The 22,184-nt window shown below is 39.3% G+C and overlaps 1 protein-coding gene across 3 annotated transcripts in view; it reads right to left on the reverse strand.

Moving 5' to 3' along the window:
* The window catches only part of LOC141402496 (palmitoyltransferase app-like), a 490,233-nt gene that overhangs the window by 42,847 nt on the left and 425,202 nt on the right, over positions 1–22,184 (reverse strand). For all 3 annotated transcript variants that reach the window (XM_073983962.1, XM_073983960.1, XM_073983961.1), the window contains 2 exons: positions 5,253–5,413; positions 4,838–5,022 (listed from right to left, as the gene is read on the reverse strand). In XM_073983962.1, coding sequence (XP_073840063.1) covers positions 4,838–5,022; positions 5,253–5,413 — 346 coding nt within the window. The remainder of the gene's footprint in view (positions 1–4,837; positions 5,023–5,252; positions 5,414–22,184) is intronic.

Here is a 22,184-nt window from a genome sequence, read left to right on the forward strand (position 1 = left end):
AATTATTTATACACTTTTTCATGTGCTCAAACCAATTGTTGAAGCACTTTTTTCACTTCGATTGTGACAGTTCCAAAAAATCGTTTTTGAACGTATCAACAGCACCTTCTGGCGACGCAAACCGTTGATCACGCTTTTTTGTCTTGATGTGCGGGAATCAAATGGAGTCATTGGGTTCGAACACAGGACGGTACGGCGGATGACTTATCAATTCCACGTTTTGTCGGTTAAAAAGGGCGCTGGTTTGAATCGATGTGTAAGAGCTCGCACTGTCATGGTGCAATTAGTTTGCCTGAAGTCGAATCATTATTTCAGGCAAACTAATTGTAGCGTACCACTCAAAATTAAGCATCGTACGTTTCTCAAGTCGTATAGTACTCACATGGTCAGTTTAGCCGAAGAAACAGGTGACCATTTGCATCGATGTGCTTCTTCCATGAGCAATTTTCGTTGCATTTGGCTTATCTTCGAAGACCCCGATGGTCGATTGCTGATTTTTTTCGGGCTCATACGCATAGATCCAAGATTCGTCTGGGACGATCTTATAAACGTCGTTTGCACCAATCGACAAGAGCCTTTTTTGAGCGATTATCAAATTGTGCTGGAGCTAACGAGTAAACCCCATTTTTGCGGCCAGGTGTTCATGCAATATCAAATGTTAGTTGGTGGAATATATGTCCAAGGATGCATCTATCTCACGGTATATAACATCGCGATCTTGCATTATTCGTCCACGTACGGCATTATTTTTTTTTCTGGCACAACGGCCGTTTTTGGAAGACCCTCATTAAATCCATTAAACCAGTTTTTCATAGTGCTATAGGATGGCACTTGGGTGCTACCGTGGTGCAATGGTATGCACACCCGCCTTGCACCCTGTACGTCGTGGGATCGATTCCCCGACCAGTCAACATCAAAATATTCAACGGTGGCAGTAATGTTGGCGACATTTCCTGAGTAAAACTTCTCTACAAAGTGGTGTCTCAAGACACGCCGTTTGGACTCGGCGATAAACAGTAGGTCCCACATCATTGAGTTAATATGAATCGGGGTGCACTCATCCCTTGTCCCGTATGGGATGTTTGTGGAACAAATATTATTATACCCTCAGAATTTATGCTAACGAGGGTATATACACTTTCATATGGGCAAAATGTGCCTCATCGAAATAATGATTTTAGACCCCAAGTATGTTTGGACGAAATGTGTTTCAGACAATTTGAAGTCGATTTAGCAATGTCCGTCCGTCTTTCTGTCTGTCTGGCTGACTGGTGCGCACGATAACTCTCGAACGGATGAACCGATTTGGTCCAAAAGTTGGGTATCGCAAAGTTAGTTTAAGTTCGACACAAAAGTTCAGGAAATTTGTGCGCACGATAACTCTTGAAGGGAATAACCGACTTGGTCGATACTTTGCACATCGTGATATTACTACCAAACTTAGATGAGGTTTCAATATGGACTCAATCGGTCCACGCCTTCGGGCACCTCCCACACAAAATTTCGGAAAAGTTCAGTTAAGGACCTGGTCTCGAATCGGTTTGACTTTTGTTCCAACACCTTGTATTCACTGCCCCTCATACGACGGTACAAGTTTTATCAGGGGCAAGTCCATACATCCTGAGAAAATAGCCTAAACGTTGCAAATAGCCCCTATTACACCGTGTGTAGTGGTTGGAGCGCAAGATAACTCTCGAACGGATCTGCAGATTCGGTCCAAAATTTGGCCTTCGTAGTAATTTGTCCAAACATAGTTCAAATTTAAAGATAAGCCATATCGGTCCACTCCTTCAGGTACCTCCCCCACAAAAGTTGAAAAATGTTCGGAGAATTGTGCGCACTCTTGAAGAGAGTGGCTGATGTAATCCATACTTTGCACATCCTAATATATCCACCAGATATAGATCAGACTGGAATATGAACTATATTTGTCTCCTCCTTCTGGTACCTCTCACACAAAATTTCGGATAAGTTCACTTTAAGACCTGCTCTCGAATCACTTTGATTTATGTTGAAGCGATTAGCATTCGCTGCCTCCATTAGACGGTAAACGTGTTTTCAGGGGCGAGTCCATATTTCTTGGGAAATCATATGTGGCGGTCGGAGCGAACGATAACTCTCGAACTGTTGAATCGAGCTGGTCCAACATTTGGTCTTCGTCATATTATATCCAAACTTAGTTTCATGGGGCAATACCGGTCCACAACTTCCGGTAATAATTGTTCCACAAACATCCCAGATGGGACAAGGGAGACTTCTCTCATATCAATGAGTGCACCCCGATTCATATTAGCTCAATGATATGGGACCTACTGTTTATTGCCGAGTCCGAACGGCGTGTCCTAGACACCACTTGTAGAGAAGTTTTACAAGGCTGAAATACTCAGAAAAAGTCGCCAACATCACTAAGGGGTATTTTGCCACCGTTGAAAATTTGATGTTGTCTAGCGTAGGAATCGAACCCACGACCTATAGCGTGCAAGGCGGGTGTGCATACCATTGCACCACGGTGGCACCCACAACTTCCTGTACTTCTCCCCAATATTTAACAAAATGTCACTAAAATGCTAGGACGATATCACTTGAATGGGGCAACCAATTTGGTCAAAACTTTGAATCTCCTAATATTTTGTCAAAATGTAGTTTAAATTAAAAAATGGCCCATATCGGTCCTCCCTAAGGGTACCTCCCCCACAAAAGTTCAACATTTGTGTCTTAGTGCAGTTAATTCCTAATTCACATTTTTGTCGGCAAGTTCAAATGTCCAAAAAAGGACCACAAAATTCAGAAGAGACCTTAAATACATTCGATCTGTCCGTAGGTGAAAGTTTCACTTCACATTGGCTGAGGGTATATATCTGTCGACAAAGCCGACTGACACTTTTTTACTTGTTATTATATAGGATGCCCCTTTGTCGACATATAAAGATTTAATTTGACCGATGCATTCTTGCCGTGATTATCATCGTCGAAATTTGTGTTTCCTAAGTAAATTCAATTTTTTTGCAAAGTTAATTTTTTCATGTCACTGTAAACAACACTACTTACTTACTTAGTTGGCCCATTACAGAACATTTGTTCCATAGACCGAACTAAGAAAAGATCTCCATTCCTCTCTGTTTTTCGCTTGACTTTTTGGAATACCGCGCCTTTCCATTTCTTCATCCACTTGTTTGCTCCATCGAAGCTTAGGCCTGCCGATTCTGCGTGCACCGCCATGTGGCATGTATTCATACGCCTTTTTAGCGGGTTCATCATCGCTCATTCTCATGATATGGCCTAGCCAACGCAATCGTTGCATCTCGATACGTTTAACTATATTCATGTCTTTGTATAGCTGATAGAGCTCGTGGTTCATACGACGTCGATATTCACCGTCAACGCAAATCGGCCGGTAGATCTTTCGAAGAATTTTCCTCTCAAACACACCAAGCACTGCCTTATCTGCTTGCGCAAGTACCCATGCTTCGGAGCCATACATTAGCACGGGTAGTATCAGCGTTTTGTATAGTGTTATTTTTGTTTGACGAGATGTGGCTTTGTTTTTAAATTGCTTAGGGGTAGTTTACACTATATGTAAATGTCATATGACATGAAATTTTCCATCGTTATATATTCGCTAATATGTGTAATATTGGAGATTTTCCTTAAGCCATTTACTGTGCGTCCACATCAGCAAAAATGTAAAAAAACTACGTCTCCACATTGCCTCCGTGGGTAAATATGGAATGTTTTTATTTCGTGTCATATGACATTGATATATAGTGTAAACTACCTCTTACTTAGACCATAGTAGCATCTGCAACTCTACACATGATCGTATGTCAAATTGTCCTGAGTACATTTAGGTTAAAAACTGGCAAACTTTCCAAAAAACAAATGACGCCTGGCAACACGCAGTGTCGCCTAGACTAGAAGGTTATCGTGCAGTCCTCGTATACATATACCTCGACAACAGTGTCATGGCCCAGGCCATACTGTAAAAATTACCACTCATTAACCACTTGGGCACTCATGCTAAAGTCATGTAGGAATCTCGATTCTGAATGTCGTCAACAACTTTTTATTTTATTTCCAAAATTGTGAATTCAATCGATGTTCTCCATGACAATCATCCGTATGACACATAATTCTATATAACACATTGTTTTAAAAAGTACAAAAGTAAAAAGTTCTCAAACTAAATTTTCTCTTTATAACGAATTTTCTCTATGACCTAGAAATTCTTCGTTCCCAGCGGCTGCGTTATTGAAAAGATTGACTGTTTTTGAAAACTAATTTGATTGCTTGAGTGGAGTATTCCCCCATTGGCTCAACTTCATTTATTACCCTCTATTACAGAGAGTGATGTTTTTCAAAACGAACTGACAGTGTTGCAAAATTTTACTGATCGCTACCAATATCATGATTTCATCCCGGCGAAGGGAATTATCAATTGGCTTCTCAGTTTTTGGAATGATGCCTTTTTAGCGAAAAACCGAACTCTTTAAGTGTCTAGTATTCCCATATGAATGTGAATCACACTTACTTTTCGGCTTTTCCAAAGAAACACCGAAATCAAAATATTTTGCAACATGTTTTTGAAAACCGTAAACAAAACGTGATGTTGTTTTCATTTTGACATTTCTGAGTGTTGTACTTATAAAATTTATTATTTGTTCGCAGCTGCAAGCATATCTAGGTACTCTATTTACTTGACTTTCACATAACAAATTATGCGAATTTTATGATTTTGTTTATGATGGTCATGACCAGTCATGTCATTGTTATTGAATGCAGTAAAAATATATAAAGTGTCCCATACAATAATAAAAACAATGTCTATTCCTTTACTTACCCAAGGACAATGGTGATCAAAACGATCAACACAATTATCACATAAACTGCAATGTGAAGCACGGGGCGGTCGGAAGATCTTGCATGTAAAACAATATTTCAGTTTTACGGTTTGTCCTTTGACAAGGACTTCTTTTGTACGTGGTGGCGGTCGATATGTGGGACTATTTAATGAATTTGGCACTTCTGCAAAAGAGAATAAAATAAAAAAAACACATTCATAAAAGCAGAAGAAAAAGGAAAATAATAAACAATAAAACTAAACACAAACTACCACAACACAATATATGTATGTTTGTATGTTTCTACAAATTGGCCATAAAAGTTGACCATCACATGATGGCTTGTTGTTGTGATATTATGGTTGGCAAAGTAATCAAATGTCCAAGATAAGAATATGAAATGGGAAAACTTACCAATTTGTTTTTCTATATAGGCTGCCTCATCATATGAGGCACGCGGTATAACACCGGGATCTGTGAAGGTCGTTCGTAGCAAGGAACTCATAGTAAAAAAGTACAAAATAGCACCAACAATGGGTATAATGGGATTAATACGTGTGGCCAAAAAGGGGCAGCTGTAAAGAGACAAAGAAGAAACGAACATAAAAAAGCGGAATCAAACAAATGAGCCTCTAAATGAAATGAAGTACAAACAGTGGAATCGAAAAAAAATGGGGTAAGTGGCCACCAGTCATGCCTTGGCCAACCAACACTTTATATCATCCGTTTGTCGCGCATACACACACAATACAAATTGCCAGCAAATACAGTTCATTTATTTTCACTCTCTCTCTTTCTTTCCGGCTCTATTGCCTTTTGCTTTCCCAAACAAAGAAAAATGAAACATGTGACATACTTTTCGGTTGCCCCCCTTTTATTCTTTCTTGTGTTTTTATCATTGTTAAGTTAGTGGCACGACCCCAGGCCTGACTAGAACTGAACTACTAGGACCAGGCATAAAATATTTATACGACTCTGGGGGGAATTTTGTTTTGTTGGATGAAAAAACACAAACATTGCAACTTTTTTGCTGTTTGCTTTCTTCTTTGTCACAATGACTTTAACAGAAGTCTCTAAGGTCCTTTCTTTGTTTGTAGGTTCGCCGCTTCGTTCATTCCTCCATTTGGCGCAATGTTAGTTTTCTCTGCGTGGTTTTTACTCTACGCTAACTCAACTGGTATTCGCTGGTATTATTTACTGGAATCAAATGCATTTTAGAATGAAAAAAACCTATGTTATGTATGTAGGTTTGGTTGGTAAAATACGACATTACTGTGACTGCATCAAAAACAGCAACAACATTTTTGTCATTTAAAGTGTTGAACTTCATTACTAGCGGAATGTGTTTTAGGGATGTTGGTATGCAAATTGTGGTTACGTTTTTAGAAGTGAACATGGAAAGAATTCAACATCCGTAAGAATGCTCTGTACAAGTCGTATACTCTCAGCATAATTGAAATAATGGGTTTAGACTCCAAAACACAAATCCATTTCGGAAAATTTGGAGACGATCTACCTGGTTAACACGATAACTCTTTTGGGTCCGAACATTCAACATCGTAATATTTCTTCCGAAGTGGACTAGAAGATGGAATATACCACCTTCGGGTACCTGTCCCAAACTTTGTACATCGGAATATTTCTTTCAAACATAGATCAAGTTCGAAGATGCACCTCTTGAACAAAAGTTCACAATTGTTTTATTATATGATTAAAATGATAAAATTTATTTCGTTGGCAAATATATACTTCCTGATTTTAAATACGTAGGGGATGAAAGATACCAAGGAACGGTCCTGACCGGCTTTAACATGGCAAAGTCCAGGATTTATCTTGGTCCCTCTTCATCTCAAGTGGACGCTGACCTCCCCGTGGTGTCACCTGGGGAGCTGCCTTTAACACCCGTTAAAGGTAGTGAGCTAAAATGTGCCGAGCGTTCACCCATAAGAACGTTAAAAACTTTGGGTTTGGCGCAGGGTTAGTAACCCCCCCATAGAAAAAGCAGCCTATTATGAAAAAACAAAAGAAAAGAAAAACAAATCCCTCTAAAGTTGACGACCCGCGCAAACGTTTTAAGGACCATGATCTACGAATCTGCACATGGAATGTTCGCACTCTTTATAGAGAAGGTGCAGTTTACGCATTGGCATATGCACTGGAAAAGTACTAGGAAGTACGATGGAATGGGAAAGGCGTCACAACAACATCTAAAGGTGACGCACTGTATTATAGCTGCCATGACGCAAAAGCATGAGTTTGGTTGCGGATTTGTAGTTGGTCGGAGGTTAAAACACCTGGTGAATGTAGGACATGCTACAATTCGAATAAAAGCTAAATTCTTCAACATCAGCTTTATTTGCGCTCATGCACCCACTGAAGACAAGGAAAGATATATTTTATGAGCGCTTAGGACCGTTGTCCTGCCCATGACATTAAAATTATTCTAGGCGATTTTAATGTCAAAATTGGAAAGGAGAATATCTTTGGCCCAACAGTCGGGAAATTCAGTCTCCACAGTGAAACATCTGACAACGGTATGAGACTGATAGACTTCGCAGCGGCAAAAAATTGGTAGTTAGCAGCACCAGATTTCGACATCTATAAGGGCAACTGGCTGTCTCCATGTGTGAATGTGTGTGATAGATGGAAGACATTCATCGAGCGTGTTGGATGTGCGTTCGTTCCGAGGAGCAAACATAGACTCGGACCACCACCTTGTTGCAGCAAATGTACGCACCCGGTTAAACGTAGCAAACAAAGTACGAACAGACACAACACGAAAGTTAGACATCGGTAAGCTGCAATCACAACAGATAGCCACAGCAAATTCCACTCAACTAGCCCAATTGCTTAATCAAAGCACTCCTCATCCCGATAACATATCAGCGCAATGGCAACGTATTGCCCACTCCATGCAAACAGCCGCAAAATCCATACTTGGATACCAGAGACCTCCACCAAGGAATCCATGTTATGATCAGAAGTGTCGTGCTGCTACCGAAGAAAAAAATGCGGCATATAGGGTTACTTTACAATCGGGATATCGGGAGAAAAGGAAAGAGGAGAAACGTCTTTTCCGCAGGAAAAAGAGAGAGATGGAGAAGAGGGAGTGTGAACAAATAGAGATGTACAGGAGACAGAACGAAGTCCGAAAATTCTACCAAAGAGTGAAGCATCAAACTGATGGCTTTGGTACAGGCACGTCCTCCTGTAGAGACCAACAAGGTAATTTGGTAACTGATACAGATAGTGTGCTCAGGATATGGAAAGAACATTTTTCCAAACTGTTGGTATCCAATAGCAGCGAAGACGACGAAGATACCACAGACCCAATCCCAGAAGATGGTATTGAATGTATACCGCCCAGCCATGATGAGGTAAAGACGGCAATAAATCGGCTGAAGAATAATAAGGCAGCAGGAGCCGATGGCTTACCAGCCGAGCTGTTCAAAACCGGAGGCGACACGCTGATAAGGTCATCAGCTAGTTAACACCATCTGGCAGGAAGAACGAGTACCCGAGGATTGGAACCTGAGTATCCTGTGCCCAGTCCACAAAAAGGGAGATAAGACTGTATGCTCTAACTATAGGGGCATAAGTCTACTCCCTATTGCCTACAAGATCGTGTCAGGGATATTGTGCGAACGACTAAAGCCTATGGTCAACGAGATAATTGGACCATACCAATGCGGCTTTAGACCTGGCAAGTCCACCATTGACCAGATATTTACCCTGCGGCAAATCCTGGAGAAGACCCAAGAGATGGAGATCGACACCTATAACCTTTTTGTCGATTATAAAGCAGCCTTCGACAGCCCGCTGCGTTCAAAGGTATTCCAAGCCATGTCTGAATTTGGTATCCACGCAAAGCTCATCCGACTTTGTAAAATGACTTTAACTGACACGAGGTCCTCAGTTAAAATATGAAAGAACCTCTCTGAAGAATTTAGTACCAAAAGAGGTTTCAGACAAGTAGACAGCCTTTCGTGTGATATCTTCAACATCCTGCTGGAAAAGGTTATAGGCAAAGGCAAACGTCAAAAGAAGTGGCACAATCTACACCAATAGCCACATGTTACTTGCTTATGCTGATGATATAGACATCATGGGACGATCAGTAAAAGAAGTAACCGATACTTTTATGAAGGTCGAAGGAGAATCTCCTAAAGTGGGTCTGGCGGTAAACGGGGGGAAGATTAAGTTGATGGTGTCGACGCGCAATGCGTCCATAGAGATCGGGCCAACTGTTGAGGTAGTAAAAGACTTCGTCTACCTCGGCACCTAAACGTAAACACGACAAACGACATCAGTTGTGAAATAAAAAGAAAAATTGTATTGGCCAACAGATGCTACTTTGGTTTAAGTAAGCAGTTTAAAAGAAAAGCCACATCTCGTCAAACAAAAATAACGCTCTACAAAACACTGATACTACCTGTGCTGATGTATGGCTCCGAAGCCTGGGTACTTGCGCAAGCAGACATGGCAGTGCTTGGTGTGTTTGAGAGAAGAATTCTTGGAAAGATCTACGGACCAATCTGCGTTGACGGTGAATATCGACGTCGCATGAACCACGAGCTGTATCAGCTATACAACGACATCAATATAGTTAAACGTATCGAGATGCAGCGATTGCGTTGGCTAGGCCATATCATAAGAATGAGCGAGCGATGATGAACCCGCTAAAAAGGCGTATAAATACGGACCGCTTGGCGGTGCACGCAGAATTGGCAGGCCAGGTAATAGATGGCGCAAACAAGTGGATGAAGAGATGAAAAGGCGCGGTATTCCATAGTGCGAAGCAACAAATAGAGAGAAATGGAGATCTTTTCTTAGTTCGGCCTATGGAACAAATGTTCTGTAATGGGCCAGCTAAGTAAGTAAGATTTTAAATACTGTTCGATAATAGTTTTGGAATTTTTACTGAAGGTAGTCCGTGTGGTCCTGTTCGATAACTTTCTGGCCTAACAATGAAAAAGCGAATATTTATCATCATAAATAGTTTTATTGTTTTCATAAGTAGTCTCCAGCGTGATTTATACACTTTTTCTTGGGCTCAAACCAATTATTGAAGCACTTTTTCCACGGATGACCCACCAAGTTCACCATTTGTCCGGTAAAAAAGGCGGTGGTTTGAACAAATGTGTGAGAGCTCGCATTGTCACGGTGCACAATGAGTCGTCTTCTCTTGTTCGCTTTTCGAATTTCTCAGAAGACTTCAGGCAAACAAATTGCAGTGTAATCATTTGCTTTGAAGTGCTTCTTCCACGATCAACGTTCGTTGGAATTGGCTCATCTTCTAATACCCCCACGGTCGATTGCTATTTTGTTTCGGGCTCATTCGTATAGATCCAAGATTCGTCGTCTGTGACGATCTTATAATAAACATCGTTTGAAAAACCACGATCGTAGCGAGAGTGTGTAACTTCAGAAACTAATAGATTATATGGCAACCGTATCATCAGACTAACATGCATATATTATTCAAATCTGATTTATCTTTGGCGACATTTACTAAGAATAATCTCGAATCGAATTTTAATATTAAACCATAGATGGCGTTTGGGTATAACAGACAATTAACATAACATTATGTTAGAATCTAGTTCCATCTGCGAGGTATAATAGCAATGGAAATGTCCCACCTAATTATATTATATGTCTTTGCTAATTAATTAATTTAGTCCATTGGGATTTGTGGGTCCTTGAGTTGATTTTTAATAGGAAACCAAACCAGAACCTGAATCAAAAATCTCTACGACCAACAACTTCCCGCCCTCGTAGCCAAGTAACAACAGTTAAATATTAAACAACAGCACTTCCACCAACCACTTGAATGCAAAAGCCTAGTGAGTATTTTAAGTTGGTTGTTTGTATATGATTTTTAGTGTTTATATAAGACTGACTGTGCAGCGAGCGGTGCTCATAAACTGTGCAACAACTAAGGGCTTTCGACGTCCGTGTGGTGCACAGCAGAGTATTGTGTTTTGTTATTATTTATTCATAAAATGTTTAACATAGATTACATAAAAAACGCCAGTGGCAGCAGCAGCATCAGCATCAACAATGACAACAGCTAACATATCAGCGGCAGGGCAAAACTTGCCAGTTGCCAGCAGCAGTGTTTTGTGGCAACAACTGTCGTGGTGGTGGTGTAGATGGAGATGGCAGTAGTGGTAATGGCAGTAATATCAACATTTTGTAACCGCAAGTGGCATGTCCTTTTATTGTTCGCTGCAATGCATACAACTACTCAACTGCATCACTTAATGTCCCCATCACACATTGGCACTCTGTCAGTGAGTGAGCGAACAAAGCCACTACTTATTTACACGCTCCGAAAGGATACAACAATACAAACGCAATGAGACACAATCAACGTTTTGTGTATATTTATGTTAGAAACATGAGTTTTTGTTTGCTGTCCTATGCAATGGCAAATGTCTGTCTGCAGCACAAATATTTCAAATACAATAGGACCACTACAATTCAATAAACCGCCCGTACGTCCGTCTGAATGTCCTTGATGTAGCAAGCATAACATTTATGCAAGTTTGACTATTTACATATTCGAGTGGAGGTACAAATGTATGTATGTGTATGAATAATAGCAACCACAGTGGTTTCACCTACATTCCTATATATTTTACCTCTTCAAATCTAAATCTTTGCATTGAAAATAACTCTTTCAGACAAGCTTTAAAACATTGGTTATACCCTCAGCATTGTAGAGATGTTTTACATGGCTGAAATACTCAGGAAATGTCGCCAGCATTACTGAGGGGTATTTTGCCACCGTTGAAAAGTGTTTTGATGTTGCCTGGCCGGGGAGTCGAACCCGCGACCTTATGCGTGTAAAGCGGGTGTGCATACCATTGCACCACGGTGGTACCCCTGGTGGTGTGTTAGACACGCCGTTCGGACTCGGCGATAAACTGTAGGTCCCATATCATTGAGATAATATGCATCGGGGTGCACTTATTGATGTGAGAGAAGTCTCTCTTGTCCCATCTGGGATGTTTGTGGAACAATTATTATACCCTCAACATTTATTCTAACGAGGGTATATTCGTATACACTTTCATACGGGCAAAATGTGCCTCATCGAAATAATGGTTTTAGATCCCACGTATGTTTGCACGAAATCCGATTCAGACAATTTGGAGTTGATTTAGCCAGTCCCTCAGTCAGTCTGTCTAGCTGGAGCCAGACTTTCTCTTTCTCCGTTGATCTCGAACGGATCAACAGATACGGTTCAAAATTTGGCTCTCGTAATATTTTGTCCAAGCTTAATTTAAGTTTGAAGATCGGTTATATCGGTCCACTCCTTCCGGTACCTCCACCACAAAAGTTCGAAAATGTTCTGAAAATGTATGCGCTCGATAACTCTTGAAGGGAGTAACTGAACTTGTCCATACTTTGCACATCGCGCAATTCCCATCAGACTTAGATAAAGTTGGACCCAATCGGTCCATTCCTTCGGGTACATCCCACACAAAATTACGGAAAAGTTCAGTTTAGAACCTGATCTAGAATCGCTTAGATTTTTGTTGTAACAACTTGTATTCACTTCTCCCCATACGACGGTACAAGTTTCATCAGGATCAAGTCCATAATCGCTGACAAAATAGCCTGAAAGTTGCAAAAAACACCTATGACACCGTGTGTAGGGGTTGGATCGCAAGATTACTCTCGGACGTATCTGCCGATTTGGTCCAAAATTTGGCCTTCGTAACATTTTGTCCAAACTTAGTCTAAGTTCGAAGATTAACCATATTGGTCCACTCCTTCAGGTACCTCCACCACAAAAGTTCAAAGACTTTCGGAAAAATTTTGCGCACGATAATTCACATCCTTATATATGTACAAGATATAGATCAGTTTCGAATATGGACTATATTTGTCTACTCCTTCGGGTACCTCCCACACAAAATTTCGGATGTTTACTTTGAGACCTGTTATCGATTTTTGTTGAAGAAACTTGTATTCGCTGCCTCCATTACGACGGTAAAAGCTTTCTCTATGAAGTGTAGTGGCTGTAGACCACGAAAGCTCTCGAACAATTGGAGTCGATTTAGACATGCCAGTCCGTCTGTCTGGCTGGTGCGCACAATAACTCTCGAACGGATTATCGTCCCACTCCCTCGGGTACCTCCCCATAAGAGTCCAAACTTTTCTCAAAAAGTATACGCACAATAACTCTCGAAGAAACTACCCAATTTGGTCCATACTTTGCACAGCGTAATATTTTTACTAAACGTAGATAAAGTTCGAATATTGTCTATATCGGTTCACTCCTTCGGGTAGCTCCCACACAAAATTTTGGAAAAGTGCAGTTTAAGACCTGGTCTAGAATCCTTTTGATTTTTGTTGTATCAATTTGTATTCGCTGCCTTACGACGGTACACGTTTTTTGGGGGCAAGTTCATACTTCCTGAGAAAATGGCCTGCAAGCTGTAAAAACCCGCTATGGCATCATGTGTTGTAGATGGAGCACCTTAGTTTAAGTTCTAAGATGGGCCTTATCGTTCCTCTCCTCATCGTATCTCACCCACAAAAGTTAAAAAATTTTCGCTAAAATGGTGCGCACGATAACTCTCGAAGGTAGTAACCGATTTGGTCAATACATTGGACATCGTAATATTTCTATGAGACCTAGATCAGGTCCATACTAGATCAGGTGGAATATAGACTATATATGTCAACTCCTTCCGATACCTCCCTTCCACATCAAATTTCGGAAAAGTGCAGGTTAGGACCTCCACTCGAATAGTTTTGATTTTTCTCGCAACAAGTTGCACTCAAGGCCCCAATTACATTACAATAATAAAAGTTTTTTCGTTGGCAGGTCCATACTTCTTGAGAACATGGACCGAAAACTGTAAAAAAAACACCTACGGCCAGCATGTGTAGTGGCTGGTACGCACGACAACTTCCGAACCGAATACTGAGTAGGTCCACACTATATCGTAATATTTCTTCGAATATTAGATGAAATTCGGTACCTGCTCTACAAAAGTTCGAAAATATCCGCAAAAATTGTAAGTGCAATATCTCATAAACGGAGCAAACAATTTGGTCCAAAATTTAGATATCGAAATATTTTGTCCATTCCTTAGGGTACCACCCACATAAATGGGCAACAATTTTGTTTAAGTGCGGTTAAGGGTGTGTGCGACAATCCTTTAGAAATTTTTACCGAAGGTACTCCTAGTAGCCATTTTTACGGCGACACGATGGTTTTCGTGGGCAAGTCCATGTTTCCTGATATAATGGTCCTATCCACTCCCAAAATAAGACACACTTCCAAAATGGACTATATCGGTTCATTCCTCTAGGCACCTCCCCCGCAAAACTTTTGAGATTTCAACCTAATTTATATATTTGTCGGCTACGGCATACGCCCAAAATTTTGAAGACCCCCTTTTTTGGGAAATTGGTGTTTAAATACATACAGGCTGAAGATTTACTTCGGTTGGCAATAGGGGCCTGATACTTTTTTACTTGTTTTCCTTTGATTCCGATTAATTTATCTCATTTGTTAAACCACTGTACTACCTTTGGATGTACCAACGTTGTCCACTTTTTGAATGTCTACCTCCTGACTGACTGGCAACCTGCCTTCCAGGCTAAATTTAGAAAAAAATCCTAACATGCGTTCTATGTCATTTGAGAATGGCTTTGTACTCTTCTCAAACATCATTGTCATTTTACGAGAATATGTATGTGATGAAGTTTTGTGATTCATATGGGGGGAACGAACATTGCCTGGTACCAATTCGTTTTTTGTTGTTTTTGTAGAAATACTCATTGTCCTCATAGTCAGTTTGTATAGAACAAAAACGACAAAAAAAAAAATAAAAAAAACGGCACAAAAATGGAAAGTTAGATAAACATCAGAGATTTTTGCATAGTTGCATATCTAACAGATTCACTGTATTTGATGGTTGTTACGACTCGTTTTCCGATTACAACGACAATGAAATTTAGGATTTTCATGATATTCATTCCATTCATGTCGTTCTGCATTAGCTTGATTCATAAATAACGGAGTACAAAATGCTTGTGAATTTGTTGAATTTGAATTTCTGTTCAGTTTTCATTTTTTTTCTTTTTTTTCATATTTTATGGAATGTGAAATGCATTTTTGTTACAGTATTAGGACAGACATGAACATGTAAAAAATTAAAGTGACAAAATGTTGATTACAACAAAATTGTGCATAATTAAAATTTCTTACATGCATTTGAATGTGTGTGTATTTTTGCAGAGATGGAAACATATAATGTGGTAATATCTGAAAGTTTTAGCCACTTCATTCACCTGAAATGACTGAAATTTGGTATTTAGTTAGTTTTCACTAGGGGTATAAAACATTTCTTTAGAAAATAGAGCGGCACCACCCAATTATTTTGAAGGGTTTTTACCAAAATATAGGGCCGAAATCGCTTAAATTTGGAATTTAATTTTTCCAATGGGTATAAAACGTTCCTGCATATAATTGTCGGTAGGGGCCCTCTATAGAGCGATACTGTCCCATTTTTGTTATTTTTATGGTTTTAGCCACATTATTCAACCGAATCAGCAAGCAGATTCCTTTTCGAATTTTTCAAAAGTGCCTGTTACCGCCCATTGTTCGACCAATGATATCGATATCGTTGACACAAGCAATTAACAAGCCCAATATTTATCGCATAATGCTCTCCGTTTAGATATTGGTAATGTCACACTACAGGCTGTCTCCTTGTCTGAAAACTCGTTTGGTTCTGAACTGTTCGGAGAGTTTTTTCATACTTAAAGTTCAGATCAAGTACCACTTAATGCTATTATACCCTCAGCATTTATGCTAACGTGGGTATATACACTTTCAATGTGCCTCATCGAAATACTGGTATAATAGTTTGGACGAAATCCGTTTCAGACAATCTGGAGCCGATTTAGCAATGTCTGTCCGTCTGTCTGGAGCTCACGATAACTCTCGAACGGATCAACCAAAATTTGGCTTCCTAATATTTTGTCTAAACTTAGTTTAAGTTCGAAGATGGACCATATCGGTTTAAGTTCAAAGATGGGATATATCGGTCCACTGCTTCCGGTACCTCCCCTACAAAAGTTCATTAGGGGCAAGTCCATACTTTCTGAAAAAATACCCTAAAAGGTGCAAAAATAACCCTATTAAACCGTGTGTAGTGGTTGGAGCTCACGATAACTCTCGAACGGATTAACAGATTTTTTCCAAAATTTGGCTTTCGTAATATTTTCTCCAAACTTAGTTTATGTTCGAAGATGGGCCATATCGGTCAACTCCTTCACAAAAGTTCAAAACTTTGCACTAAAATGGTACGCACGATAACTCTTGAAGGGAGTAGCCGATTTGGTCCATACTTAGCATATAGTGAAACTTCTAGCAGACATAGATGATGTTCCTATATGGACTCTATCGGTCCACTCCTTCGGTTAGCCCCCACACAAAATTTCGGAAAAGATCAATTTATGACCTGCTCTCGAATCGCTGTGATTTTGTTGTACCAATTTGTATTTGCTGCTTCTGTACGACGGTACAAATTTTATCAGGGGCAAGTCCATACTTCCTGAGAAAACAGCCCGAAGGGTGTAAAAAACCCTCGTGGCCCATATGTAGTAGTTGGATCGCACGATAACTCTCGAATGGATGAACCGATTTTGTCCAAAATGTGGCCTTCGTAATATTTTGTTCAAACTTTAAGTTAAAAGATGAACCATATCGGTCTACTCCTTCATGTACCTCCCCCCACAAATGTTCGAAAATGTTCGGAAAATTTGTGCGCACGATAACTCTTGAAGGGAGTAACGGATTTGGTCCATACCTTTCAGCAGACATAGATGATGTTCCAATATGGACTCTATCGGCCCACTCCTTCGGGCACCTCCCACACAGAATTTCGGAAAAGATTAACTTATGACCTGCTCTCGAATCGCAGAGATTTTGTTGTACCAATTTGTATTTGCTGCTTTCCATACGACGGTACAAATTTTATCAGGGGCAAGTCCATTCTTCCTGAGAAAACAGCCCGAAGGGTGTAAAAAACTCAAGTGACCCATGTGTAGTTGTTGGAGCGCACGATATCTCTCGAACGGATGAACCGATTTTGTCAAAAATTTGGCCTTCGTAATATTTTGTCCAAACTTTAAGTTAAAAGATGAACCATATCGGTCTACTCCTTCAGATACCTCCCCACACGAAAGTTCGAAAATGTCCGGAAAAATTGTGCGCACGATAACTCTTGAAGGGAGTTAACCGATTTGGTCCATACTTTGCACATCGTAAAATTTCTACCAGACGTATATGAGGTTCCAATATAAACTTTATTAATCCACTTTTTCGGGAACCTCCCACACAAAATTTCGGAAGAGTTCAGTTTCGGACCTGCCCTCGAAACGTTTTGGTTTTTTGTCGTAACACCTTGTATTTGCTGCTCCCATTACGACGGTACAAGTTTTATTAGGGCAAGTCCATATTTCCTGAGAAAATAGCCTGAAGGGTGTAAAAACCCCTACGGCCAGAAAATGAAGTGGCTGGTGCACACGACAACTCTCGAACCGAATACTGCGTTGGTTCACACTTTGCATATCGAAATATTTGTTCGAATATTATATGAAATTTTAAGATGGTACTTACAGGTCCACTCCTTCTGATCGAAAATATTCGCTAAAATGGTACGCGCGATATATCTAAACGGAGCAACAGATTTGGTCCAAACTCAGGATCTCGAAATATTTTGTCAAAACTTAGTTTATGTTTAAAAGTGAGCCCTATCGGTATAATCTTTAGAGTACCACCCACACAAATGTTCAACATGTTTGTTTAAGTGCGGTTAAGGCTCGGTGACATAATGCTTTGGTCATTTTTACCGAAGGTACTCCTAGTAGCCCTGTTTACAGCGATATGATGTTTTTCGTGGGCAAGTCCATGTTTCCTGATATAATGACCCAATAGCTCTAACTGACCAACTGAAATATCGGTAGGAATGACTAAAAAAAAAACAATGGACTATGTCCGTCCATTTCTTTAGGTAACTCCACCGCAAAACTTTTAAACTTTAATCCAAATCAATATTTTTGAAAGCAAGTTTATACGCCCAAATTTCTGAAAAACCCCTAAATACACACGTTTTTTGAAAAAAAAAAAAAAAACATTCTGTTCACACAGGCTGAGGGTATACTTCTTTCGGTAAATCCGACTGATACGTTTTTACTGTGTCAAAGTGTACATAACATCGTACAGCATAAGGCGTAGGGTATAAAAACCCAATTTATACTTTATTAGGACATTTATACGTAGATCCAAGGGTTATATAACCCTATTAACACTGAAAGTATGTTATGAAGCCCATATGGTTTGCCATAATTTCCCCAAGTAATATTATGAAAATTTGCGGTTAGAGTGGCTATAAAATCCAGACTTCATATAATACTTTTTATATGACCCATAATCATCCAAATTTCATATATTTCTATGCTATTCCCCACTTTTTATGTTGGCGATTATTCCTAAATCCCTAAACAAACACACACACAGTTGCAAACGTTTCAAATGCCAAGCAACTAAGGGCACATTTTTGAAACACATTTTGCCCAAGTAGCATAACGAAAATAAGTGTGAATATATTTTCAATTTGCACAAAAAAATTCACACCATGACAAAAAAGCATGTACTATGTATATTTGGACCAAACATTTGCTTGCTAAGGAACATTCATGTAGAAGGGGGATTCCCCCTTCTCTTCATGTCTAAAGTAACAAAAGACATTGTTTTGGTTTGCAAATGTGGATATGTATGTACAGATATGTGTTCATTTTTTATGAAGAAAAAAAAAAAAACGTTCCCTGTCAGTTTTACGACACAATTCATTATCAGCATTCATTGCATAAAACATTTGTTCCTTGTTCCACAAAAATATATCATAGCATCTTTTATCTCTCCCAATCTCTTGTTGCCCCTTTCCCTGTTTTATTTGTTTGTATTACTAGGATGATAGAATTTTGATGAGTTGTAATGTGGTCTATGACGACAACAACTTTGATGATGATATGGGTGGGTAAGCAAGCTCGTTTACACATTGACAATTGAATTGCAATCTGAGCCTAAATAATAATCTTCCTCATCCCACTGCGTTCCGTTCCTTACTCTTTGGGTGGTTTATGTCACATAAAATAAAAGAAATTTTGCATTTGTCTTGGTTCTTCTTTTACAACTCTTTGTGTTGTGGTTTGGCTTTGTTTTGTTGTTCTTTTTTTCATTTATCACATTTTCTGATGATGTTTCTGATTCCGTTTCAGATTTTTGTCAGTACTGCTGATACAGCTTTTGATATGGACGGATGGGCATAATGGCGTTAATGACTTTTGATGATTTGACATTTTACGAAGGGTTCGTACATTGGTGGATTTCATTAAATGAGGTTTGTACATGTACATACATACGAACATATAGATATGTTTGTGGCTTTTTGTTTTGTTATGAATGATATTCCCTTTGTGTGAAAATTTTAATCATGTGGAACTTAATTTTGATTATCAAATACAAGATATCAAAGAAGTGTTGCATTGAAATAAACGTTCAGACATGAGGTTTGGTTTTACTTCTCTCTATTAAATTATTGATTTGGTGCTTAATTTTGAAATAATGTGCATTGACTCATCACATTGTGCAACAGCCAATCTGGGAGTGGAAAATTCCAAAGTCGATTTTTTAATTTTATGATAAAGTCCCCATATAAAGCTACCTTCCCAACGGATTTATTAAGTGGGTTACAAACTCGCACCATCTTCGAATTTTATCTAATATTCGAACAAATATTGGGTGCCACCGCACAGTGTCACGACCGTTGCCAAAAATGGTCAAAATCAAGTACTTCGGAATACAAATTTATTGATGAGAAATCATAGTAAACATTTCAATTTGAAGGAATTTGAATTATGGTATTGATTTGTCAAGAAGTTTTGTCCATGGGAAGGTTCAAATCCGATAATTGTTGCAAAAATGTTTTTTTGTCCTTATTTCACTAAAGTTAATAACTTGTATTATGCTCCAAAATTTTAATATTTAAAGTAATTTATCGTTCTAAAATAAATTTTTATTTTAATTTTGTTTGGAAGTAGATAGTGATCATATGGTATTTACAGCTACCCAAGTCTGTGGTACATAGTACAAATTTTAAAATTAGTGGAGTGGGAAAAAATGTATAAAAGTATCGATATATTATTTGCTGTTTGAGTTGTGAAAAGTGAGTACTTCAAACGTATAAAGGTTCCAGCTGCAGAGATTTGCAGACGAACATGTATATCTCTTTTTCAGCGATCACCTCACTCAGGGGTTACCACCTATTTTACCAATGCGCCTTGCGGTGTTGGTTATAGCGCGAAAACGAATGAACCGATCATCATATATTTTTGTGGGCTTATTAAGTACGTAATAATCTGGCTTCAAACCGAGAGACTTTTAAAAATATAAATTTTTTTAAAAAAAATGGTGAATAGCGAAAGTCAAAATTCAATTTTTATACCCTCAGCCTTTAGGTATATACACTTTGATACGATGAAAATGTGCCTCATCGAAATAATGGTTTTAGACCCCAAGTATGTTTGGACAAAATGTGTTTCAGACAATTTTGAGTCGATCTAGCCATGTCCGTCCGTCTGTCTGTCTGTCCTGCTGGCTGGAGCGCACGATAACTCTCGAACGGATGAACCGATTCGGTTCAAATGTTGGCTTTCGTAATATTTTGGCCAAACTTAGTTTAAGTTCGAAGATGACCTACATCGGTCCACTCCTTCCGGTACCTCCCCCACAAAAGTTCGAAAATGTTCGGAAAGCTTGTGCGCACGATAACTCTTGAAGGGAGTGATCGATTTGGTCCATACTTTGTATTGCGTAAACTTTCTACCAGAGTAATATGATGTTCTAATATGGTCTCAATAGGTCCACTCCTTCGGGTACCTCCCACACAAAATTTCGGAGAAGTTCAGTTTAGGGTCATCTCCCGAATCGCTTTGATTTTTGTTTTAGCAACTTGTATTCACTGCCCTCCATACGACGGTACAGGTTTCATCAGGGGCAAGTCCACACTTCCTGAGAAAATAGCCTGAAAGTTGCAAAAAAAACCCCTATGACACCGTGTGAGGTGGTTGGAGCCAAAGATAACTCTCTAACGGATCTGCCGATTCGGTCCACAATATGGCCTTAGTAATATTTTGTCCAAACATAGTTTAAGTTTGATGATAAGCCATATTGGTCCACTGCTTCAGGTATCTCCCCCACAAAAGTTCAAAAATGTTCGGAAAAATAGTTCGTACGGTAACTCTTGAAGGGAGTGGCCGAATTGGTCTATACTTTACACATCCTAATATATCTACCAGATATAGATCAGGTTCAAATATGGACTATATTTGTCCACTCCATCCGGTACCTCCCACACAAATTTTCGGATAAGTTCACTTCATGACCTAATATCGGATCACTTTGATTATTGTTGAAGCAACTTGCATTCGCTGCCTTTTACGATGGTAAAAGTTTTTTAGGGGCAAGTCCATACTTCTTGAGCAAACAGCCCGTATAGTGCAAAAACCTTCTATGGCACCATATGTTGTGGCTGGAGATCCACTTCCATAACGGTCAATGTCGATCCATTCCTTTTAGTATCTCCTCCGCAAAACTTTTGATCTTTAATCCTAATCAACATTTTTGTCGGTTCAAATGCCCAACATTTTTAAAACCCCCTAAATACATACGTATTTTGGGAAAAAATTGTTTAATATACACAGGCTGAGGGTATATCTCTGTCGGCAAAGCCGACAGATACTTTTTTTGCTTGTTTACAAAAAAATGACCGTTTGACCATAAATCGGTCAAAAAACGTTTTTAAAGAAAAATTCTCATATATAAAGACAAGAGTTTGATGTATTCAATAAGATCACAAAAACTATGAAGACTGAACACCAAATTTCAATCCTTTTTGGGTGGGTATTGAGGCCACAACATTCATTCATACCGTCCTATGGGGGCTATATGAAGGCGTGGACCTATGCAGACAAATTTCAAGGTAAAAGATTTATGCCCCCAACGAAGACTAAATGCCAAATTACAGCAATTTCGGTGTAATAATGAGGCTAAAATCTTCAAAATACCGATAATCGGGAGGTACCGTTCTATGGGGGCTATATCAAAACATGGATTGACCATCCCAGTTTTTTGTCCTGGAGATTGTAAGTCAGTAATAGATACGTATACTCAAATCTATGCACCTACAACAACTCCTTCTTTTTTTGGCCACAGTTAATATGAACTCTCGACATAGTGCACCGTGGTGC

This window comes from Musca autumnalis, unplaced genomic scaffold (assembly GCF_047663935.1).
Source record: "Musca autumnalis isolate F117 unplaced genomic scaffold, ASM4766393v1 scaffold_4, whole genome shotgun sequence".
Classification (NCBI taxonomy): Eukaryota; Metazoa; Arthropoda; class Insecta; order Diptera; family Muscidae; genus Musca; species Musca autumnalis.